Source organism: Coenobita brevimanus, chromosome 46 (assembly GCF_032717465.1).
Source record: "Coenobita brevimanus isolate Jiangsu-jjx chromosome 46, ASM3271746v2, whole genome shotgun sequence".
NCBI classification, from domain to species: Eukaryota; Metazoa; Arthropoda; class Malacostraca; order Decapoda; family Coenobitidae; genus Coenobita; species Coenobita brevimanus.
Genome location: NC_136999.1, coordinates 54786042 through 54813108, shown reverse-complemented (window position 1 = coordinate 54813108; position 27067 = coordinate 54786042). Strand labels below are relative to the sequence as shown.

The following is a 27067-nucleotide window of genomic DNA, read 5'->3' as shown; positions in this document are numbered from 1 at the left end:
ATGAGGAGAAAGTTATAGTGTGGCTGACCTGCAAGTGTCAACTGTATCAGACTCAAAACCATGGTATGTAAACAAAAACAAAGTTTGTTAATTAAAATGGAAACGCGACACGTCGCCTATAAACTGTGGTCAGGAATCTGTTCAAAACTTTCACTAATCAAGGTCTGGAAAAGCACAACAGATAAGAGGTATAAAGTAAATAAACAATCAATGATTAATCAACCACCCAAATGTGCGAAGACTATTAACAAAACTTCATAATATATTGGTAGTTATTAAATTTTGAATATTAATCTAATTAAAGTACTTGGATTTTCAAAGACATATGCTTCTGCCCCTCTAAGAAGAGTAACGGGAGAGGCACTATGTAAATAAAATTAAGTAGGTAAAAAGAACTAAAACTATTTAGAGTAAATTGATTCAAATTTGACATAAGCTGTTGTTCCTGCAACTACTGCACTGTACTTATGCTTTGTAAGAGAAAAGGGTGAGGGTGTTTCACACTCCAAAGCTGTTTGGGACATTTTGAAGTCTATCAAGAAGTCAGCAAAGTTATAATACTAATGAGAAGGCCAGGTAGGACGGACAGTGGCAAAATATGGCTACTCTGATGATAATGTAATGTACAGAAATGTGTAACCTTTTGCAATCAATGTTATCCTCTCATCAGTAACTGTGAGTACAGGACAATGCCCTGGTTTCCTTTGGGTTAGCCAATCACGGCTTGCCAATGAATTTCTGTGTCACTGCTGATCTCACAGATGAGTCACGACACTGAAAATGACAGGTTTGGAATACTTCTCATCTTTTACTGCCATATCCAATGGCTCTAAAATACAGTTACAGTTTTAAGAGTTCCAATAGTAACTACTATGTATGACTTCCACTAACAGTACTTAATTGCTATAACCAATTTTCATGATAATGTGTCAGATAAGAGGCCTACCACCCGGGTGAATGTACAGCAGGAAAACAAAGTGAAGGATGGCAAGGCATCAGTACAAACCCCTTTAAACACTGTCAGTCACTGATGGATATTGGCTGGTACATTATCAAAGTTTGCAATTATGACTTAATGAACTTAATGAAACTGATAAAGGTTTTCACAGTATTCATCATTTACATTAACACTTAAATCAATACCATTCCTATTTTCACTACTGTAGCATAATGTAGTCAGTTTGGTGCCAAATAAAATACTGTTAGTATTAATGTATCACAATCATTATGATTCATTCACTGTACCAGATGCTACTGAACATATATAATAAACTTTCCAAACTTACTGGAGTATTTAAATATTCCTAATAAAAGTAAAGATTATGAATTCTGATGCTAACTGTTGTAGGTATATATCAGGTGAACCTTACTTTGCATCCTGGCTGTGAGATACCAACACAGTGAAGCCACAGTGGGTTACAGAGCTGGATGCTGCTGTCAGAACATCACTATTCAACTTCTCACCTTCAATCACATCTGTGCTAACACAGTAGTTTTTCCAACCCATTCATGATTACCAGGCAAATTTTGTAAATTTATTTTACAGTAGAAGCCTGATTTAACAGACTAATTCAGCCAACCTCATTTTATCTCAAATTTTCAACTAAATCGAGTTCCGTCACCGAGGCTCAATATAAGGGAAACTTTTCTGGTATTGTGAGGTACTTGCCGCTAAATCCTTGAAGGCAACGGTCAAGCCAAATTCTGGACAATGCACACCCAAACCTAACAAACTATGCTAACTCTCAATGCTACACACAACAGTCTGAACCCATAATTAATATCTCCACTTAAATGCATGACTGTGTACATGTTAACAGTGGTACATACAGTACTGACATAGTAATAAAATATGCACACATAGAGAATACAATGAGAATATTAGTGTTATGTATGATGATGTTGATAGGTCCGAGATCACGTGAAGCCTGGGTTGGGTGAGCGACATGACCCAGGCGACATGGCATCACGTGTGCTGGTGAGGGAAGTGTTTCCGGTATTGGCTCTCAGACGCACTCGCTTTACTGGACTTTTTGCGGTTAAGTCGGTGGTTTTGGGAAGGGAATTTCTTTAATGGAATTATGCTAGCGTTAATGGAAATTTTCCCTTAAACAGGGCAAATAAATACCGGAAAAAAATGCTTCTGCTTTCTTGGGCTTCTGTTATATCAAGTTCCATTATATCAGGCTTCTACTGTATTTAACTGACAAACTGGCAGTTACAAAGTGATGAGAAGGCATAAGTTATGAGCAATTACAGTACCGTATCTATTTCAGTAAAGCATTCCATGCCATTTTCCACTATAGCATTTTCCATGACAATCAGAATACCTGAATATTCAACACTGGCATTGTTGGGGAAATAAAAAAAAAAAAAAAAAATTCTCTATCACACAAGCAAATCTAACAAGAGCAGTAGTCACTGTGAGGTTATATAAACTTGCTCTCAGTTTTTTTCATACTCCAAGGGTTTTTCAATACAGTATCAGAAAATGATACAGTACTGTCAGCAAAACTAGTCAAATAAAGTTTACATATTAAAGGGATAGGCTTTACAACTCAATAATTTAACAAAAAATAAAGTTTACCTGTCTTGCTCAAACAAATTTTTGTCAGACAAGATGAGAAAATATAAGACAGTTTGGATGGCTATGTAGAAAAAATGAACGAAAGATAGCAAGCAGTGTTTGTGCATAAGGGTATGCTTGGATGGTGCTGGTCTTGAAAGCAGTTTTACACACTAAACAAAACTGGACTGACTGTCTACATAAAAACACTGCAGGCAGATGACCAAAAGGACCTTAACTACTTTTTCAAGCAATCAAAAGGGAAGTAATACATACTACCTCCATGAGCTTGACCACAACTCTAGCTAAAGTGATGAGCCCCTTGGGGGAGCAAATACTAGAACAGTAGTACGCTAGGTAAGCCTAAGCTAGATCGTACCTGCTTGACCACTAAACTGTTAACAATATCCTTTTATGCCACTGCAAAGGAGACCTACCCAATTAGTAATGGTGTGATTTCTACAATAAAGTGTTGAATTAGGTACTTCCACAACACAACAGACCTATGATCTCTATAACAGGCATGTTTTAGCCACTACAACAAGCAACTGTATGATGGCAACCACTTGTACTAAGGTGTTCTAAGCAGCTGCTGGTATACTAAGTTTGCATAATGCATGGTGACTGGTGATGGGAGACTGCACCAAGATGCCAACTCCATATGTGCGGGAACTGTGGGATACGTACAGCTGAGGTCACAAGTCCATTCACTTTTATACATATTAACTATGAGCATGGGCTATACACATTAACACACTCATTTCATCCATATTATATGTTTTGTCTACCCTGCAAGAGTTCATTACAGAAGATGCAGAACAGACTTTAAACCCGAGCTTTATATTAGATATCAGTTTCTGCCACAGACGAGACAAACCTGGGGATGGGAAAGATGATTCTGTGCAGTCTCCATCACAACAACACAACTCAGTAAATGGAGGGCAATGAGGGTTAGTAAATATCAGTCATCATCAATACTGTCCTAACAATGGCTTGTACTGTATTCTTGTTAGCTTTGGAGGCTTTCCAGTACCTCTTCCTTAGCAATTAATTACAGTATATGTATTACAGCTTATCATTTTTTCGTCTGTTATTTATATCTCTTGTATATGAAATGAAACTGAATTGGAAAAATACAGTAAGCCCTCATATTTTTCATGGGCTACAGTACATGGACACTCACAAGGAACAAATTTCCATAACAATGAAACCCTTCAAAAGGGGCTTCCACAGCCATAACTCAACACTGGAATAGCCTAAAAACCCTTTGTCATGCCCTTCAATATCACCAGACATTAAAACACACTTGTTTAAAGTGTACTGGGAGATGATTTAACAACAAATTTGACTAAATTATTCCCAAATATACCTTAAACTAGTGTATTTTGTGATGGTTTTACTCACTGTGTGTGTGTGTGTGTGTGTGTGTATATATATATATATATATATATATAATGTAAAGGGAGGTGGGGGGAGTTGAGTACCATGAAAGATGATGGCTTACTGTAGCATACAGTATTAATGTGTCATATACCAAAATAAACTGGCAGGGAAGTTGTGCTAAAAATCCTCCTTAGCTGATGAGAATATGGGCCAAACTTGGTCTCTCTTACTGCACAACACTACTCACATAAACCAGCCACTCAAATTATTATTTACTGATTAAATTTCACATACTTTCACTGTACAAATATCAAGAGGTTATTAATTATTTAACCCCTTCACTCTGGTGACATCTTTTTTGTATCTTATTCTTGCTGTTACCAGATGATTTTACTCAGCAGAGGAGAGCCCCAATTTAAAGCCTGGGTCAGTTATACTTGTAGTAGTAGCTGCAACCCCCACCCCATCCAAATGTGAACCTGGCAATCTGCTGGTTGAAGTTCCCCTCTTCCTGCAGTCCACCATCTTCCTTTCAGAGGAGAAGGAGGGAACTGAGGGACATATGTATGACTGGGCAACATATCTGACTGGTTATATCAGTGCCATCGCAAGAAGGCATCCCTTTCCTGCCCCAAATGGGGTGAGTCAAGACCCCTAAGGTATGAAAAGTCTCCTTAGCTCAGCAAATCAGTTTAGTGATAGCAGGAATAAAATTAAAAAAACATCACTGGACTGAAAGGGTTAAAGACATAAGAGGTAATATATTATTGCAATATATTATGTAATGAGCATGATGTGTTAAGATATTTGTATACATGGTTAACCACAATTTACAAAAATAATTTAAAGGTATTTAACACACAAGTCCCTCACAGCATGCCTGTCAAATACCAAAAATTATAAAAGTAGTCATTAAAATAGCTTTGTTCAGATGCAACCTTCAGAAAAAAAAAAACAATTGGGATGATACAAAAATAACACTGAGGTTCTAAAGGCAATGAAAAGGAAGTCCTCAGGAGTTAAGAAGATAAATGAGTGAGAACACAACACCAGCTTAAAAAACAAGACAATTTCACCAGTTTGGCACTAGATCCCACTTTCATTAGTCCCTTCAGTTTGGTGATGTATTTTTCATCTTATTCTTGCTACCACCAGATTATTTCCTTTGACTCTAGGGAAACACTTTGAACAGGAGAGGCTAGATACAACCTTCATTACCCCTGCACTGCAAAAGGCCTCCAAATGCTGAATAAAATCATCTGGAGGCAGGAAGAATAAATCAATAGACCACATCACTGGACTGACAAGGTTAATAAATTTAGCGTGCAAATTATTAAAATGTCCACCAACCACATAATTACCTCAGCTATCAACCTATGCTAACACTATAATCTCACAAATATTAACCCCTGCAATCTGGATATGTAGTTCTGTTCTTGCCATCTCCTGATGATTTTACAATTAAAATGGATCTGTGATTGTGGAGGCAGCAGTGAAGTCTGTATCTAACTCCCCAGTTCCAAACATCTATCCTGAGCTGAATAAAATAGGATATCACAAGAATTAAACAGAAATGACATCCCAGGTTGAATGGGTTATATTCACCAGTAAGGTCTTGGGTAGTGATGGGAAACAAGGGCCAAAGTGGCCAGTTTGTCTTGATTCTCCAACTATTGCGTCTCTTGGGTGGGTATTCTCGTCAGCTTAGGAAGCATTGCAGCACCTCTTTCACTACCAGCTTATTTCTATATGTGGCACATTAATATTCTAGTAGGTTTATTCATACAGTGTCCATAATAAAAGGGTATAAATAGCATAAAAGAGAAGACTGAGGTGTAACATTCAAGACAAAACTGCCAAGAAGGAGGTACTGTACTAGCAAATTATGCTGGAACAAATAAGATGTACAGTAAATAACACAAGAGAATACTAAGATGTAATATATAAAACACTGAGAATGAGGTGCCAGAAAGCCCCTTTAGAGCAACAGTATATGACTCTTGAAGTAGGATTCTTATCAGCCTGAGAAGTTTTCTCACATCTCTTCTTTACCAGTTTATATCTTGATGTGAAACATTAATAGTCTGTTTATAGAGCCAATCTTAGTCCAGAAGAGGTGGCAACAAACTTCTATTACTTTTCAACACCTGCTGTATACTGAAGGGAAACAAATAGCTTACAAAACATGAGGTGCAGTATGCACAAAAAATCACTAAAAGGTGCTACAAAGCCTCCTCAGCCAACAAGAATACCAGCCTGGGTGACATTGACTTACACCTAACAACAACTGACTGACCCTCCTCCTCTAACACACTCCATCCTTACCATAAAGTACCTTAAACAATGTTGTTCTTTGTGTTCAGCTAGGATCAGACAGGAGGCATGCCATCATTCTGGCACATAGGAAAAAAAAATCTATCCAGCACCACATCAGACGTTGTCATTATCTTATAAATATTGCTGCATTACTTGAGTTTATCTTTTTCCCTTAATACCGTCAGTCCCCTGATGTATTCTACAGGATTTGTCTTCCCACCTCCAGATAATCTTAGGAGAGACTTGTGGTGAAGGGGTCGTTGGAAGCTATACCTGACACCACCAGTTCAATATGTCTCCTGTTATTAGAGTAAAACTGGTGGCAGCAAGAATGATTAAGAAGGTGGAACTGAAGTATTTACGGTAATATGACAACAGGTGGACACAACTCCACCATGACACTCAGGCCCACCTACTCCTTTCAACACACACAACAGAATGTTACTTGATGTTGATTTTCAACTGAGTTACTGAAAAAGTTTTCACTGTTCAAACACTACTCCTATTAGCTCAGGGACATCTATATTATTTTATTTCTACCCTCTCATGATGATGTCACTCAGCTACAGACAGACTTTTCAAACTGAAGGAGTTATATATAGTCACAATAAACCCCTTGAGTATACGACACCCTAAGTTGAACAGATCTGTCTGGTAGCAACAAACAAAAGGATGTCACCTGGGCTAAGTTAATTATCCATGTGTGGTTCTGCTTGATCATTTGCAGTAATCTGCCACTGCATCACAGAAGGAGAGGGATAAAGATATTTTTTACAATACTTTTTTTTTTATTACAACCATCAATAACAATCTGATCTAAAAATATTACTCACCAAAAGAATTTATCATCGGGAAAACAAAGTCAGTGAGGCATGAGACTTTGATCGCTGAGCTCTGTGGTGGTCAGCTGACACCAACACTATTTGTCAACCAACATAATGCTGCAACACAGATGGCAACACCAGCATCTACAAACTCTTGCATGGCAACAGTCAACAACTTAAAAATTCAATCAAGGAGCTCCATGGAGTAACTCCAATGCACCAGACCTGATATACCGGTAAACTGGAGGATTAGCAGCAAATTGTTCCAGTAAAGAGCAGCATCATAAAATACTATATGGTGCCCTGTGGAGGAATTCCAAAGGTGCCATGAGTCCAGATTTCATAGTCTGTTCTCCATTTCCTCAATTTCCATTCCGACACAGAATTACTTAACAGAGCTCCTCGATTCTAGTCACTCTCTCAGTTTTGGTCTGCCTTTCATAAACCTTCATTAGCTTGAAACTTATGCTGTGGTATTTTTTGTGGTGGAAGAAGCACTGATGATCAGACAAGACAGGTACAGCCACTGCCCTAGGGAGGCATTCACAAACATGCTGGATGGTCCATACATTATGGATCTCAAGTGCTGCATGGATGACTGTCAGCATTACCACTGTCTACCCTGTGTCATTTTCTACTTCCCCAAACCCTTTTCCTTTGTAGTGTCTGCTTCTGTATGTACATAACCACATGGTTGAACAGTAATTTCAAGATGCAGGCTAAATGTCTGCACTCCTCACATCAGCAGACTTAGCCATCCTTACAACATATATGACAGGAGGGCACAATATGGGGATTATGGTAATACATATTTGCAATCAACTCCCTTTTCATAACTAGGATATGTTTTTGCATGAAGAGCTAAAGACAAGGGAAGATTCTGCACTCAATTTTCCCTCTTCTTCCAGCAGAAAAAAGTACAACCTACTATAATTTTTCTCTCAAAATTATGAACTGTTTTTGTAGAAGGAATACAAGACATGGGAAGACTCTACACACTAATTCCCTTGTCCATCCTGCTAGAGCAAATCATGGATGCAAAGGAGAATAATTGTTTATCTGTTTGTGTATCCAGCCCCAACGTACCATAGGCTGGAGGTCCGTAATTACTGTATGTACGCATCACATCCCAGATCAATAATGTCACATCCCAGATCAACAGTAGTCATGTTGGAAATATGTTGGTTCCACAAAACCTTCAGTACATACATTACCCAGTCAAAGTAGTGTTCTGGAAGGGGGGGGGGGGATCTATACACCACTTTCCATAATATACAATACTCAACAGATGTATATATCACCATAACTTAAAAGAACAGATTTTTTAACCAAGTGGTTTTCCATAAGCTATCCCTTTTAATTTGATGATGTATTTTTGAATTTTATTCTTGCTGTCTGTGAATGACTATACTCAAATTAGAGGAGTCCTCTGATAATGAAGGGGTTATTGAGGGCTATATGCAACCCATCCAGCCTCAAGAATCTCTTCTAAGCTGCATAAAGCCATTGGCAGATAGCAAAATAAAATAGAAAATACAGGCCAGACTGAAGAGGTAAATCACTAGTGGGGTGTGAGCTGTATTATATCCAAACTAAACAGAACGAGGAGAATTTGTACAACTCCTAACCACGGTGGATACTAAAGGCTTTATTCTCGCTGGCTAAGGAGGCTCCCCAACAGCTCTTCCTGAGCAATTCATTTTACATACTAACAACTTATTTTCATCTTGTGTTATTTAAAATATTCCAATATTGACACACACTGCATAATTAATGTGCAGGGTGGCCCATATACTGCATAATGCTCCTCTTCCATTCTGACAGATGCTTTCTCATGTGTTGTGGGGGCAGCTTAGTGTTATCACTGTCTAACTTGTATAATTAATTCACTTCTCACTCCCACTGTCATATCCACCCCTGACACTGGTGTACTGAGGTGCCCCCACAACACATAAGATAACATCAGGAGTTTCTAGCGGAGTGCTCTATGTGGACCACCCCATACAAAAGGATACTCACCGCCCACATCCAGTACTGGTCAAGAAGAGGTGCTGGGAGCCTCCTCAACCAACAAGAAAATGGACTTATGAACCAAGTGCAGAGAGAACATAAACACAAATCCATGTTGGATCAACTTGCTAACACAAACTCGGGCAGCCACAACCACACAATCAAGAGGTTCTGTTGTAAGGAGTTTCAGGTAATTCCGATTCTGCTCTCTCCATCCCCAAACTTCATAAAGTATCTCATAATCACACTAGGAGTCTACAAGTCAACATTCTACATAATAAATAAATAATCTTCTTAAATCATAATCACACTATTTAACAATGGCACTAAAAATAGTCATCTTCCTAAATACAGCATTTAATTTCTAAAATGAGTGTTATGGTACAATAAGTTCATGAGGCTTTTTTCATTTTTTTTCTTTTTTAAATAATTAATTAGGGAACACAGTCAGGTTTATCAGCATATTACACCACAGATTCCGGCCACTCCACAGCCAAGCAATCTCTAACTTGACCAATGAATGCACTGGTCTATAATACCAGTATATAATTAATACTACACCACTCACAGAGGCCTCCATCACAGAGCATAACCCAACATTCTCACCTCACAGCAACACTCCAGCCAACCAAGCTGCTGGAGATGTGTCTGTGAGTCTGCCACCACAACACAGCAAAGGAATCACCATAACATGTCTGATTTTGCTTTGCTACAAAGCCACAACATCTTTTTATCTAAAACATCTTTGAACCACCAATACTCCCGGGGTTCTCATAACATGGCAGTCTTTCTGCATCCTAACTTAGGTGCAAAGATGTGGCTCTGTTTAATTACCCAAGACTGGAGGTACAGATCTTACGTTGCAACAGAACCAGGCTGGTGGACTGGACACTGGGCATATCAAGTCTGATCTAACTTCTTCACAGAGCCATAACACCTTATTAATCCACAAGATCTCTGAATCACAATACTCCAGGGCTATTCAGAACTTAGGTGCCAAGCTGTGGCTTTGTTTATATACCGTAGACTGGGCATGCTGATCTTGTGTTGCGCCAGAGCCAGACCGTTGCAATGGACACTGGGGCCACATACCATAAACATAAATGCTTGGCTGGCCTGTCCTCACTGCTGCCCTTGCAACAACTGCTTCAACACTGCCCAGCCACACACCTTACTTCACACATCTGGGAAAAGGACAATCAGATTGATTCTCTACCATTACATCACATACATTATTCTCTTTTCTTAATATCTATTTTCCTTAATACAATACTCACCATGCTAACTGACATCTGAAAACCCAGAATGTAATTTAATAAAAAAAAACTTAGTTTATATGCAACTCTATCTATCTATCTATCTATAGCCCGACGCCCTAATCCCGCAAAGGGTGGCCGCAGACAAAACGCCTCCAAGTCACTCTGTCACCCACCATTTGACTACCCTCCCCCCAACTCACCCCCCCCTCCCTCATATACCTCTCAACTCCATCCCTCCACCTCATCCTCGGTCTACCCCTCCCTCTCCCTCCCTCCACCTTACCTACATACACCCTCTTAGTCAGTCTTTCATTCTCCATTCTCTCCACATGTCCAAACCACCTCGGTGTATTTCTCCTAATCTTCTCAACCACATCAACCATATCAACTAATAAAAAGGGAGGGGGGGGCTCAATGTAGCCAAAGCCTCATTTTTCCTGTCAGGAGGTGTTAACGCCAGCAAGATCTGATGTCAGCTAAGACCATTACCAACACCCACAGAAGCAGTGGTGGTGGTGGTGAGGTGACTGTAACGACACAGTCGAAGAAAAACGTGGTACAACACCACTGTCCTTGCAAAATACTACAAATTACCCATTTTTGTGTAAACTGAGATTGGTTGTGTGTACTAAGGGTACTGCAACAAAGGTCACTGCTGACTTAAACTGGCCAGATGTGACAACTTGTGAAATGGGGTGCTGCAAGGAAGACACGGTCAGAGACCATTCAGATGGAAAACCTGATATGTGCTTTCATATTCTCCAGAAGAAATAAAACGTTTTTGGCTATGCAAACACCTGCTTTATGTTCGTAACTGGTTTTGTAACTATGGAAGACCACCAAAACAGAAGGTGGGGACAGGTCACCACTGCTTTCCTTGTATTGCTATGAGTGGCATGCACCAATGAATATAAAAGATTACCCAGGCATGGCATCACAATGTTAGAGGCCGTAGTGGGTGCACCGCGTACTACCCCTCCCAAGAAGTATGACATCCTGCTGCCTGGCCCTTTGTACAATCGCCAAAAGAAGTGATGGCCAAATTCCCAGCACCTTTCCCTCAGAAAGTGGTATCTAGCAACTGCCACAGCCTAGTTATACTTCCTTTATTGCACACCGGCAAAAACAGTATTAGGTGACCAAAACCAAAAAGCAATATATATGTGTTGTTACTGTGTATATCTCACACTACATTAGGGGAAACCACAATATACTGAAGTTGAGGCTTAGCAGTACAGAAGAATGTGAATTGCACAGCCTATCGCAAAACAGTTTCAGGGTTAACGTGGAAAAATGTGTGTGATGCTTGTTTACATCTTAAGTCAATAATAATGTGAGAGAAATGTCGCATAAAATAAAATCTAGTTAAAAGTCATGTCCAAACCATGAGTATCATCACATCATAAAAACAAATATCTAGAAGAACATTCTTATCCACATCTAAATCTCTATGTGGGATGAAATTTAGGTGAGAAAACAGCCATGAGAACTGTGAGCAAACAGTGTACAGTAGTAATAAAATGCAACAAAGAAGAGTATCTACTGAATTTAGAGAAAAGATTAAGTTATAGAGGAACAACTATACCTTTTTACCTTAACCTGTCCTACACTTTTGTTCTTTTGCAGCTTATTTTATGTAGTGTAATGGAGGAAAGAGACAATACTACAGCTCAACAGTAGTTCCACGGCACTTCTTTCTGACTAGCATCATAGCGTTCATATATTTTTACAACTCGGCATTCAAGATGGGAGGTAAAGCAATTTTAGACCAAGATAAAGTAAAAAAAAAAAAAAGGTAGTCATTTTTATTGACAATGAAGTTTCAACATGCAACAGGGAAGTCTCATGAAAGATGATGGAAAAAATGGTGGTCAAAAGCAAGAGTAACAAGGAAAAGAACTAAAGATGGGAGGGTGAGGGGGCGGGGAGCAAGCATAACAATGGACGCCAGAAGAGACGCACTCCCACTCATAGTATGAAAATTACATAGACATCCTTCGGCCACTTAGGCGTGACTGGAAACAAGCCCGATATTGCTTACTATTTTACATTATTATTAATCTAGAACTGTACAGATGAATCTTAATTACATTTTCACAAGATTAACTTTCTTTGATTTCTTCAATACCACAAGTTATGTTTGGAGGGCAGGCGAGCTATGGGAATCACATCCAAAAAAGGAAAGGGTATCGCCATCTTGAACTTCCTATCAAGCGAAAGGTTACCAGATCTGGGGAGTTTTATTCTAAATTAGAGAAAATGAGTTATCACTTTCTTGGGTGATTGCACAGTTGCCCCAGAAGTGATGGCACAGTTTCAGAATGCACTGGACACTCTGCACTGCCATGCATTCTGTGAAACCTTAGTGGATATACGGTAAAAACTTTTCTACTTCATCACGTCATATCAAGGGGGGGGGATACACAATATATCACACTAAGAATTATGAAAAATTAATAACATACAGCAATGATTAGAAGCTAACCTGTAACATATGTTTTCCTGACTTGAATGTGTATTGTATTCCCCCGTATGTGGCGCACAGTACATCCCTGTGCTCCTCATGCATTTTTGTCCCAGGATTTCAAATACCGATTGTCTACTGTAGTTTCAAAGGCCAACTTAGGAAAATTCTTGTGAATGCAATGCAGTACATGCTTTTCAAATGCTACGTTGACGACAGACCTACAGGAACGCTAAGGATGCCACAAAAATGAAGTTATTCTTAGTGAGGATGCCCTACCTGAGGCAGCAGCTAGAGCTTTTCTGCCTCTTATTCCCTGTCTCCCCCTCACAAATAATAATTGTACTTATCTACTTTATTCCCTATTGACGCAATATTATTGAGTATGACAAATCACACATTTTTCTCTTACACAAGGCATTATGGAGGACTAAAACATGGGCTTTCAAAGTCATGCAATGCAAAAGCTCATACTTGTTCAATTTATTAATCTGTAATATCTTTCTTTTTAAATAAACCGCTATGTCCTGCTCAACTGAAAATGCTGATTTGGGAGTTTAGAGCTCAGTGATAATTATGTTTATAGCATTTTATTACTCTTGCCAGTCGTTCAGGCACCATGGATACTCAACTATGACATAAGTTTGCATTCTCCATGGAGTTCTGCCTCTTGGCAAACTTGCAAGGTTCTTTTATATTTCATTCACTGGTAGTTCTCAGGCTTACACTAAGTCTTCCAGAGATTGTTCTTAGCGGAAAAATGCCCAAGGTGGTAGGTGGGGGCACTCACCATCCAGTCACTCGATGTAGTGCTGCTCTTGGGTGTCTGCCTTTTCCTCTTCTCCTTCCTTCTTACCATCCTTCCTCTTCTGTCTTTCTTTACTTCATGTTTTCCACATCCTTCTGCCTAGGGGTGACTTTTCACTCCCACTTCTGTCTTTCTTTCCTTCATTCTTTCCTCTTCCTTCTGCCTATGGGTTACTCTACACTGAGTGACAAGCCAAATGGTTTCCTGTACTCCAGGAAACCATTTACTATGCTGGGTGGTAACATATAACCAAATTATGGTGCCTGGTGGGTTAGTGGGTAATTACGGCGCTCCAATCGGACTGAGCCAAAGAAGGTTTACATCCAAGGGATGGTTGGGGTTTACTGCTCACATAATGCCTCTCAGGGATGAGTGGGGCTAGCTTGCCTAGCCCCGGGCTACTACGCTTCACATGGGGTAACGTAGGAGTGGATGATGGATGGATTGACGGATGGAAAAATGCCCAAATGCGGTGTGACAGCTGCATGTCTGTGAGTAAAAGTTGTCTCCATTCGTACTTGTTGATCAAGCCATTTAAAAGAGCCTACTAACTTATGCCGCATTCCTGCTTTCTGTCGTCATCCCTGAAGACAACAAAAACGAAAATAAGTGACTAAGTTTCATTTTCATTCATTCATTGCCAGACGCCATGTATCCCAGACAGGGTGGCCAAGGGCTTAGAGTTAATTGTTTTACAGGGAGGGGCACTAATCCTCCACCAACCCCACTTGACGTAGGGATGCCAACAGCATCTGGTGTTCCCAGGCGGTCACCCAACCAAGTAAGTTACTCTCCAGTATTCTAACATTAAATATCTTATACAGTAAATGAAAATGATAAGACTTTCATAATTTACTGAAGGCCTTTTCTTTTCAGTAATTATCCTACCAAAAATAATTGCATGTTACCATACTAGAATAAAACTCTGCAACTTATTCCTGACTGTCCTCGAGCGATAGTTCTGAAATTTCAGTTAGTTCCATTTAGGATTTCTTATTATCATAACTAATGAACTGTTTCCTACAATTTTGAAATGTATAAACACTTTGCCATTTATTTATTGTTTTCTATTACTGTACAATTTTACATAATAGGTGTCATCTTGCAAAGATATAAGGAAGGGTATATGCATTATCGCTGACTGAAATCTTCTGGATACTCTGCTGTCCTTTCTTAGAGTGACTGTACAAACATCCTGCAATGCTGAAATAAAATTACAACAAAAATGAGGAGCTTCTCTGGCATACGACTACGAAACAGCAATCTTTTTTAAAAGGTTAAAACCTCATCCTTTGAGGGGGAGTCAGGATGATAAAATGGAAAGTTACTAAATGAAACATGCCATATGTACAATCACTCTCATCCAAATCTTTGAAATTCTGAGTTGTATTCCATATGTGAAACCCACTGTAAATACCTCACCATCAGTCAAGTGTAGCAGGTGAGAGGTACTAAGTGTGGGCATCATCAGCAGTTGTACGAGTCATAGGTGTACATGACACGGCCATTGTTGGCCATCTTATCCAGGATGCCAGACACAAACTCAGCCACGTCCACTGGGTCAGCACGAGACCGCATCACAAACTCATGCTCCAGCAGCTGCTTGTACTTGGGGCGGGCACTCTCATCCTTAATCAAGCTGCAGAGGGAAAACGATATACACAAATGATCTACATAACCTGGATTTTATCACCCCACCACTCGAAAGATTAACATTATCAATATCATTCTAATAACCTGGCTTCTCATATTCAGTGGAGGGTCTGAAAAGAGAACAAGAAAGACATTAAAGAAAATATATACAGAGTAGCCAGTTAATCATATCATGTACTTACGAAGAATAAATATTTTCCATTTATCTTTTGGCCCGTCCAATGCATAAAAAGTCAGATCCTGCAAGTTTTATAATGTGGTGCAATAACTAACTGATGATAAAGTATACACTATTACCTAAAGTATGTTACAGTTGGAGTGTGATGTGTAAGAACAGCAAATATGTGAGAGTGGAAGTAGTGAAGCTGTTCAGTGATGCAAGGAATGATGTGACTGCAGTGTATGATCAAGACAAAAGGTAGCAAGTGGATGAGTGGGAGGAAGGAAGGTGTGTAAGGTCAGGGATGTCACGCATGGGTGGAGTAAAGAGGGAGCTGCTTGGCTGACGAACAATGAAATGGCAGAGAAGAATGAAAGATCATAAACATATGAACTTGAGTTGTGTGCCAAGCTTAAGATGGTGAAAGTGGCACTGATGTATCTTGTACAGATAAAGGTGAGGTAGAGAAAGCCAGGTTTGGGGACCAACTACATGGAGTGCAAGGAGAGAAGTCCAGGAGTTACAGAGTGTTTGTGAAGGATGGCTTCATCATCATCTTTGATGCCTCACTCCTTCCAAAGAACCCCTGAACAGGGGATGGCCATGACAGAACTGCACCCAGGCCATTTTAACTTAACATATATCACTCTCTCTCTCTCTCTCTCAAGAACTCCTCCTCTTCTTCCTTCTTTTTAACAGATAAAGAGCTCTAATTTCTTCTTCCACACAACATATGGTTTGCCTCTGCCATTACCCTCAATACCATTTTTGCAAACTTCCTCCACACCTCCTCAGCCTAACCCACAGATCCTTCCCACACCAACCAATCCCCCAACCCCTCCCATTCCACCCCATCTCAATCCACCCCAACTCTTACCTCCATCACAACCTTCTCCTACCCCTTCCCCTCCACCCACACCACCACCTCCCCCCCCCCCATGCAGCAGCCAACACTCATTACACACACAACATAAACATCCTTCAATTAAACACAGATGGCATAAACACCAAAAAACAAGAACTCACACAATGCATCAAAAACAAAACATACACATTGACATCTTACAAGAAACAAAACTACACAGAACACAAAAAACACCTATATTTCATAATTTCACCACCATTCGACAAGACCGGGCCAACGGCAGTAACAGTGGACTCATCACCCTGGTACACACATCCATCAACTTTATAGATACCAGTGCACACACGAAGTCACTTCTCCCTCCACATGACACCACAACAGAAATACAATCAATTAAAATATGCACTGGTAATAAACCACATATAACAATCGCTAACACATACATTCCCCCCTAAGCGTCCTCCACAGTACCACACAATTCTGTCTATCTATCTATTGCCAGATGCCAAAATCCCATAAGGGGTGGCCATTGACTTTGAGTTATTTGTTTTACAGGAAGGGGCACTAACTCTCCACCAACCCACTTGCTGACACGTAGAGAGCACGTATGGTTTGGTAATATGGTTACCACCCAGCATTGTAAATGGTTTCTTGGCTTACAGGAAACCATTTGGCTTGTCACTCAATGTAAAGCCACCTACAAAGGAAAGAAAAGCAATAAGAAGTGACAGGAAAGATGGGAGAAATAGGCAGAGAGGAGGGCAGGCACAGAAAAAGAATGATAAAGGCTAAGGAAGAAGTAGGCAGCACTACATCAAGTGAGTGGATGATGGTCGCCACCACCTACCACACAATTACTCTCCACAAATACACCACATCACTAACATACCCAACATCATCCTGGGTGGTGATTTCAATCCCAAGGCGTCGGCCTGGCATGTCAACAACCCTGACACAGACTGAGGGCTGGTACTACAATCCCAGACATATCATCGTTTCATACAAAACAATCTAGACCAACATACCCATATCCCACACCAAGCCCTCTTCCTTCCATCATCCCCAGACATCACCTTTTGCTCCCCAAACTTCGCCCCCACAACATCCTGGAGAGTGGTCAAAACCCTAGGATCTGATCACCTCCCAATCATCATCACTACCAAAACCAGAATCACTCCAGCTGGCCACAGACACACATACACTAATGATAAGAGAGCCAACTGGGAGGCCTTCACAACTGAAACAGAACAACATTTTGAAACATTAAACAGTACACCCATCACAAACATCAACACTCCTGTGCACACTTTCAATACAATTATACAAAACGCAGACAAGACACATCCCTAGAGGCAACAGAAAGAGACACAACCCCAACTTCACACCAGAAATTCAAGGCCTTATCAGTCAATGTGACCCACTACGACACTCCCCAACACCCCATACACAAGACACCGTACAACAAATACAAGAACTCAATAGTCAAATAAACAATAAAATATCAGAACAGCAAACACTAAACTGGAATAATTATCTCCAAACACTTGACCACAAAACAAACACCAGCAAACTCTACAAAACACAAAACAGCATCACACACTCCAACAGCAACACAACACAATCACACGCTGCCATCACAACAACAGACACCATACCTTCAAACAAACAACAGGCAAACACTCTCATCAATCACTTTTCACATGCCAGACATCTAAACCCTCATCGCAAAGACCGACGTATCATCTGATGTAAGAGACAGTTCCCCACAGACCCAGACTACGCACCTTTCACTTACAACCAGACAAAGCACATCATTAGCAACCTTAAGCACTCATCTGCCTGTCGACAAAACAACATAAGCAACATTCACCCTAAACACTTTGGACCACAAGGCATACAAGCACTCACTAACATATCAAACTATAGCTACTCATACAACACAATACCCAACATCTGGAAGCATGGCATTATCTATCACTATCCTCAAACCCAACAAAGATCCCACGTTACCCTCCTCACACCACCCCATCACATTCCTCTGCACCCCCTCTAAAGTCACTGAATGACTGGTACTACAACTAGTTACACCTCACACCCCCCTAGCCCCATCACAACATGGCTTTAGGCCACTACACTCCACAAACACCATTCTTACAGACCTTACACAGAGAGTTTTTGATAACATCAATTCAGCTAGGCCACCACACAGAACACTCCAAGTCACATTAGACATTAGCAAAACTTATGATGCCATTCCCCGCCACAACCTCACAAACAAAATACTCAACACAAACATGCACAATAACACAAAAAGATGGCTGGCAAACTACTTAGCAGGCAGATGTGCACATGTAACATTCGCTGGTCAGTCTTCGAACATCAGAAACTTCACAAATGGCGTCCCCCAAGGATCTGTTTTGTCCCCTGCACTCTCTAACCTATACATGCACAACATACCCACATCCCATGCACCACAGATACACATAGCTTCCTATGCAGATGACATAACACTCACATGTACACAACAAAACACAAACACACATCCTCCAACCTTACTTCAACACACTACACGAATGGTTCACAACAAACAGACTCAAAATAGCCCCAGCCAAATCTACAGTGACCCTTCTCACAAATTGGACAGCAGAACACAGGCACATTCCACACCTCACCATAAACAACACTCCCCTACCACACACACACACACACACACACACACACACACAAAATCCTTGGTGTAACATACAATACATCACATCAATGTCATTTAAACAACACATCACAAACATTTAAAATACAATAACACCAAGACTCAATGCCTTGAGGTCACTTGCCCATACAACATCTGGACACAACAAAGAAACCACCATCATAGTATACAAACAATATATACGTTCAGTGATGAATTATGCAAGCCATGCTTGGACTCCTACCCTCACGAAAACACACTACAACACTCTACAGACCATACAGAACAAGGCCCTAAAAATAATCACAGGCTGCACAGTTACTACAAACACAGACCATCTACATCAAGAAACCAAAGTCCTCATAGTCAAGGATCACCTAGACATGAGAGGCACCCAAATTCTCGCTGCAGCCTCCACAAACCCACAACATCCACTACACTACATGGCAGCACATCCACATACACCAAGGAACATCAAAACAACACCCAGCACATGATATCATACACAAATACTGTCATCTCTCCCCCCTCGCCCGCCTCAGACCAGCTTCCAGGAGCATATCCATACTCGAATCACTCACCGCTCCATTCAGTCACTTAAAGACAACACACAGCTGCACGCACGGACTCCTGATATCCACCCTTCTGAATCCTATTTCCCTCGTGAGGACAGGGTCCACCTGGCCAGGCTGAGATGTGGGCATCATCCAGCCCTCTTAAGTGTTACCACACATATGGAAGACTGCATTGCACACAATCACCTATGCCAACAACACAACATACATTCCTTGAGAGCTCTGTGGGAGAGCCTGGTCTCGGCCATGGCTGTCCAGGATGTAACACAGCACTCTGTCGCAGATGCCTGTCCAGGATGTAACACAGCACCCCATACTATTATGCACATTATGGAAGACTGCATTGCACACAATCACCTATGCCAACAACACAACATACATTCCTTGAGAGCTCTGTGGGAGAGCCTGGTCTCGGCCATGGCTGTCCAGGATGTAACACAGCACTCTGTCGCAGATGCCTGTCCAGGATGTAACACAGCACCCCATACTATTATGCACATTATGGAAGACTGCATTGCACACAATCACCTATGCCAACAACACAACATACATTCCTTGAGAGCTCTGTGGGAGAGCCTGGTCTCGGCCATGGCCTTCTTTAGGGACTTGGGGCTGTTCGGCCAGACTTCCTAGGGAACAACAACTATTACTACTACTACTACTACTTTATCACCCAATGTCTGAACATGCTTTGTATATGTCCATACCATCTCAATGAAGTCCTTTTCAACCACTTAGCAAGACCACATTTCACTTCATTAGCTCCTTTTTCCATTCCCTAACACCCACAAATTTCACTGGACTTACATTATCCCATATATAATCCTCAACCTGCCCTAGGGTAGAAAAGGAGGTCTGGATGATGATGATGATGATGATGATGGTCATAATCCTTATGCCTGCAGCTGTTCGCAGAACGACCATTTTTACAACTTGCAAAACACAGAAAGCTCCCTCTCACTCACTGCCAAGGATTCATTCCAGTATAAGAGTCAGCAATAAACCAATTTCACAAAGGGATCTCTTAACTTGTGGTTGGTGGGGGACACTCACCATTCACTCACTTGATGTACTGCTCTCTCTCTCTCTCCAGGTGACCCTACACTGAATGACAAGCCAAGTAGTTTCCTGTAACCCAGGAAACTCTTTACTTTGCTGGGCAGCAACCTTATAACCAAATGACACCTGGTGGTCTAGTGGGTTGAGGAGCCCCACCCAGGTGGAGCCTGCATGGGTTCCATCTGAGGGGTGGTTGGGTTCTTTTGCTTGATTAATGCCACTCAGGGCCAAGGAAAGCAAGTCACTATAGCCGAAAATGTCAGCAGTGAATGGCCTACCTCTGGGCCCATACGTTCCTATTTGTGGGGTAAAAAAGGGACGTGATGATGATAATGATCTCTTAACCTCTACACAAACCATCCTACTCTTCAAAATACAGTACAACCAAGCTCTCCAATTACTGGGTACTCTCCTCCCTCACTTTAATCTCACACTCTCTCTTGCAACATTTACACAATACAGTACTGTACAGCTCCAAGACATTTACAATTATTTATCTCCCCATGAATTTCACCTTGCACTTAACCTCTGGAGGGCAACTATGGTTCCACAGGTACCTGATACCAAGCGACGACTTGGCCAAAATTTTGAATGAAACACACATCATCGTCTTGGAAATGTTCGCATGCATCCAGCTATATATATCTATCTATCTATCTATCTATTGTCAGACGCCTCAATCCCATTTGGGGTGGCCACAAACAAATCGTCTCCGAGTCGCCCTGTCCCCCGCCATTTCACTGCCCTGCTCCCAACTCACACCCCCTTCTCTCATATACCTCTCCACCCCATCCCTCCATCTCATCCTTGGCCTCCCCCTCCCTCTTCCCCCCTCCACCTCACTCACATATACTCTCTTCGTCAGTCTATCACCCTCCATGGCCAAACCACCTCAGTGTGTTCCTCATAACGCTTCCTATCACATCCACATCCACACCACAACGCTCCTTTATATCCTCATTTGTCAGCCTGTCTTTCAATGTGACTCCACAGGCTCCTCTTGAATAACTCATTTCCACTGCTCTCACTCTTGACTTGTGTCCTTCCAACAACGTCCAAGCTTCACTTCCATACGTTAGAGTTGGTATCACAATACTGTCATGTAGTAACTTTTTCACTTCCATGCTCACTTCCCTGTGTCTTATCACTGCTTTCAAAGAACCAGCAACCTTTCTTCCCTGCTGTACCCTTTCAAGCACTTCACCCTCCAAACCTCCATCCTTACTCATCACACTACCCAAGTACTTAAACGTACTCACATTTTCCAATTCCTCACCATCCAACCTCACTGTACATTCACTGACTTCACCTCTCTCAAAGACCATCACTTTACTCTTCCCTACATTCACCTTTAGATTCCGTTTCTTACACACTCTCCCAAACTCATCCACCAAGCCTTGCAGCTCCCCTTCGTCTTCACTCAACAACACAGTATCATCTGCAAACAACAGTACAGGGAGTTTCCAAACACTATCCTCTCTCACCAGGGCCACTCCAACATCCACTACCCTACCTTGTACCTCTTTTATTACCCCATCCATGCACAGATTGAACAACCATGGAGACATGACACATCCCTGTTTCAAACCAACTTTCAAAGAGAAAAATTCACTTAGTTCACCATCCACACGCACTGCAGCCTTCGCACCATCGTACATACTCTTCACAGCATTCAACAACTTCCCATCTACTCCATATATTCTTAACACTTTCCACAATCCTTGTCTATCCACCCTGTCATATGCTTTCTCCAAATCCATGAAAGCCGCATACAACTTCTTTCCCTTCTCTAAAAACTTTTCCACTAAAGATATAAGAATGAATATCTGATCTACACAACCTCTTCCCTTCCTAAAGCCTCCTTGTTCTTCTCCAACTAATTTCTCTGTTCTTTCTCTAACTCTGTCAATAAGTATCCTACCATACACTTTTCCTATTATACTAAGAAGACAAATGCCCCTATGATTACCACACACTTCTTTTTCCCCTTTTCCTTTGTACAAGGGAATAATTATACCTGACTTCCAATCCTCCGGGACTCTACATTCCTCCCAGGCCAGTCTGCACATTTTCCACATCCATTCTACTACTATCTCTCCCCCATGCTTCAGCATTTCACCACACACTCCATCAATTCCTGGGGCTTTCCCTGATTTAACTTTCTTCATTGCTTCCACAACTTCTATCCTACTGATTTCTTCCTGTCTTCTCACCTCCCTCCTTCTCCCAGCCATTCCCCAGCCACTTATACTCGCATTACTTCCATCCTCTATGTTCAACAATTCCTTAAAGTGTTCTCTCCATCTGCTCACTTTTTCTCCCTTCTCCACTAGTAATCTACCATTTTTATCTTTCACTCCCCTGCTAACTTCACTTCCACCCTGTCTTACTCTTTTCACCTCTTTCCAGAACATTTTCTTACAGTCCCTCCACGTTACACTCAAATTCCTTCCAAATTCCTCATCCACTTAAAGTCACCTGGTGGTGGGATAAAATGGCCAGAAGATGAACAGCTGGTGGCACGAGCAACCCACCACCTGCGGTGAGTGAGGTGAGGAAGGGCATTGTCAGACAGCCTATATTTACCATGGCCCTGGGCAAGGATCACATGATTACTGTATCATCAACCCTCTCTCTCTCTAACTACGATAAATTACCTTACGCACTGCCAACAATGCATACATTATTATACAATTTACTCGTAACTCTCTCTCTCTCTCTCTCTCAGAAAAATGCCCTTTATCTCTCTCGCTCTCTCAAACTACGATAAATTACCTTACTCACTGTCAACTGTCAACAAAGCATACATTACTGTCTTATACAATTTACTCGCAACTCTCATTCCCTCTCTCTCAGAAAAATGCCTTTTATCTCTCTCTCTCTCTCTTGTGTGTGTGTGTGTTTGCAGATCCCCTAGCGCCCGGTGCGGGGTTGGCAGCGTCACGGGAGGAAGATTTACGTGCGCGCTCAGTGGTGTCTGTGTGCACGTATTCTGAGCGTATATCGGGCAGTGCATGGGTGGTATCGAGAGTTGCCACCTGCCCCTATTTCCCATACAAATTTCGCCACCTACTCCTCGTGGTGCGGTTTTGGTACGCCTTTGAAAATCGCGCTTCTTTGAGGCCTATAGCTTTTGACTCTGATAAGTCCCAAATGAGGCCTATCCCTCTCAACGGGTTAAACTCTATAACTCACTGTCTCCTCTCTAACCTCTGCTGGCTGCCGAAATCTACTGCCATCTTCTTTCATATCAAATACCATTATACTATCTTTATCATCATCATCATCATCATCCGGTACTCCTTTCCCACCCTAGGGAAGCATGAGGAGTACCAATGTCCAGACAGCCCAAATTTGCCCAATCCAATAGGCCACGCTTCCATTCACTCATCATTCAAGCCCCAGGAATCCTGGTTCCATCAGATACACCAAAAACATTTACCACGTTCTGTAGCTTCACATAAACATATCCGATAGAGTCAACAGATGCTGTATATATATAAAAAACTTGGGAGATGAGTGGATGAGTACCATACCAAACTGTTTATGATATCACAGCCCCAGGCTCATGTGGACATGACCCTGATGGACTGCTGGTTGAAGCTTCTTCCTCTTTAATCCTTTTGGTGGATAGGGAGGGAGTTTAGTGATGTCTGTACAACCCTACCTGGTTGTGTCAGTAACATATGTAGGCATCCCTCTTCAGGAAAAGAAATATACCTACCATGTGTTAACAAATGAGACAAATTCCTCCGAGAAAGTGTTGCCATTCTGGTTGTGTGAGAGGCGTGGTGGTTCTCCCTGCACCACCTGAGTTAGCTGCTCGAAGACCGAGTTCCACTTGGGGTACGGAAAGCTGCCCGTGGCCAGCTCCATGAGGGTGATGCCCAGCGACCACACATCAGACCGCACGTCATAGCCACGGGCCCTTGCTGGATCAATGCGCTCAGGCTGCCAACACCAACATTCAGTACATTACATCATTATGATAAGGGACCTCTTTTGATGCCAAAATTCTCATTATATGTATGCCTGTGTCACTACTACATATAACTTTTACTGACATCTCAGTCCTCCTAATATGCCACTACTGTTTTTGACATCTGAGTCCCCATTATATGCCATCCTTTTGACACCTAAGTCTTTGTTATATGTCACTCTTTTGACACAAGTCCTCATGACATGTCACCTCTTTTGACACCTACTGTAAAATCTTATTGTCACTTTTTTTTTGTGTGTATGAATACTTTATTTGCTATGAAGTCCACAGTCATTTAATAAAAAATGTCAATCAGGTCTTCCCTGACACCTATAATGCTGATTTGCTAGCTTCCCAAAGTATACAGTGCCAGGCATACAAAAAAGGTGATAGATATTTTAGAAAAGATGGCTTGCACACACACAAGACATTGGGCAGGTAGCTCTATTACACATATTCAAGGTGTGTTTTTTTTTTTTCTGAATGGCAACTAATCAATGGGGGCAAGAAACACCACTTCCTGTCTCTGGAGAAATGACATGCCTCTAACTGGTGCTCAGGAGGACTTGCCATACTGGCCTCTCCTTATATGTTGCCTTTTTCTTAATATCTTTTTTTTTGCACTTAAGTCCACAGTGCATTACAAACAGACCACCTATTAGATTTGCAATGCATCTCTAAAAGTGGTTTGCCAATTCCCCAAAATTACAGTACAAGTTCATGGAAAAAAAAAAAAAAACTATCTCAATTCCCCAAAATTACAGTACAAGTTCATGGAAAAAAAAAAAACTATCTATCTATACATATCTACATACAGTACATCTGTGACATAACAAGGACTGTATTTTCCAGGACATACACTCTGCCAGCATGCCTTTGAAGTGATGAAAATATGAGAAATCAAAACACACAAGGCAATCCCTACAATTCAGTGACATATTATGATGACATTCATGCTACCTCCACCTCATTTTATCTATTATGGGGTGGACTTTTAGTGGTTACGGGGTTAATGAAGGCTATCTCTAATCCCTCATACCTCCATTTTGAAGAATTTCCCCTAAGCTGAATAAAATTATCTACAAGACAGCAATAGCAAAGGAGATACTATGCTGTCACCGAACTGAAGGAGCTAATATCATTCTACGGCTGCAACCAGCAACGTTATTCCACTGATGTACAGTATTCTCAAAATTATCTTATTCTGAAACTTGTATCCACACCACTGTATCACTCTTACAACATCAGTTTATTACTCAATTTACAATCATGATGGCAATATAATAATGTAACAACAACATGTGCAAGCAATTTTTGGTACCATCTTTGCTTGTTACATTTCAACTGAAAACCTTTCAGGAAAGTAGGGAAAGCAGTGTAACGATGAAAACTCATTCTTTTACTGCCAGACAGGCATATACATCGAGATATAATGTAATGAAAGATTATTCTCACTGTACATAGACAAGAACAAAATCCTTGACTACAATATGAAGGGGGGGGGGGAGCAATATCTGGGTAAATTCCATATATCTCCCCCTTCTTCATTATCAAGTTACAAGAGTACTTGTGTACCACAAAGTAATGACAGGTGGCAGGGTTACTGCTGCATATTCATACACAGTATTACTACAAGGATGGGGACTGATGTAGCCAGATCTCCAAATATGGCAGGTGTGGGAGGGGGCCTAGCTCTATTCTAGGGGGACCACTAAGCCTACATGTAAATAAGCTGACCCAGTCTTAGATCAGTTTCACAGCTGTGGGAACAATGTTGTATGTTACTGAGTGTGGGGTCCAAGCACCCTATAGCTGTGCCAATGGATGGGGAGATGAGGGGTAGGTAACAAAGCTTGCAGGACTACTGAATCCCCAACTGAATCTCAACGCATACACTCCACTCTTCAACCCAGACAACATTATTATACACTATAATCAAATACAGGTACCCATGACTCGTACTTTGTTTCTGATACTACAATTTGTAACTAACTTTACTTTTTTTGTCAACAACTATGAGTGATATCTTAGGAACCTGTGACATACCAACTAACCTCACCATACCAAAACAAACAGCTTATTAACCCTTTTGCTATCGCTGGTTTTAAAGGATATTCTGTGCAGCAAAGAACCTAACACTCTAAGACTTGGAAAATATCTTAAGCAGCTCTTTCTTTTACTGGTACACCAACATCTAGATGAACACCAGACAAATGTGTTCAGTCAAGAGAAATCACAGCAGTGGAAGTGTTAATACAAGACTCACCGCCATATAGGGTCTGCATCCTGCATCCCTGGTCTTGGCAATGGAATCAACCAGCTGTCCTGAGATGCCAAAGTCACACAGTTTGATGTTACCACGTTTGTCTAGTAGGATATTGGAGGGCTTCACATCACGATGGATTATCTTAAGCTTCTCCTTCAGGTAGTTGAGTGCTGTCAGAGTCTGGGGAGCAA

At 41.2% G+C, this 27067-nt stretch overlaps 1 protein-coding gene across 3 annotated transcripts in view; it reads right to left on the bottom strand.

Annotated features, from left to right (window-relative positions):
* Positions 1-7070: 7070 nt before the first annotated feature.
* Positions 7071-27067, bottom strand: part of LOC145398761 (dual specificity mitogen-activated protein kinase kinase 4-like) — an 82394-nt gene continuing 62397 nt past the window's right edge. For 2 of the 3 annotated variants that reach the window (XM_080271568.1, XM_080271570.1), the window contains 4 exons: positions 26877-27056; positions 24356-24582; positions 15053-15269; positions 7071-10283 (listed from right to left, as the gene is read on the bottom strand). In XM_080271568.1, coding sequence (XP_080127694.1) covers positions 15098-15269; positions 24356-24582; positions 26877-27056 — 579 coding nt within the window. In that variant the 3' untranslated portion in view covers positions 7071-10283; positions 15053-15097. Of the gene's footprint in view, positions 10284-13694; positions 14215-15052; positions 15270-24355; positions 24583-26876; positions 27057-27067 lie in introns of those variants that run through there. The other variant, XM_080271569.1, reaches the window with a different exon arrangement.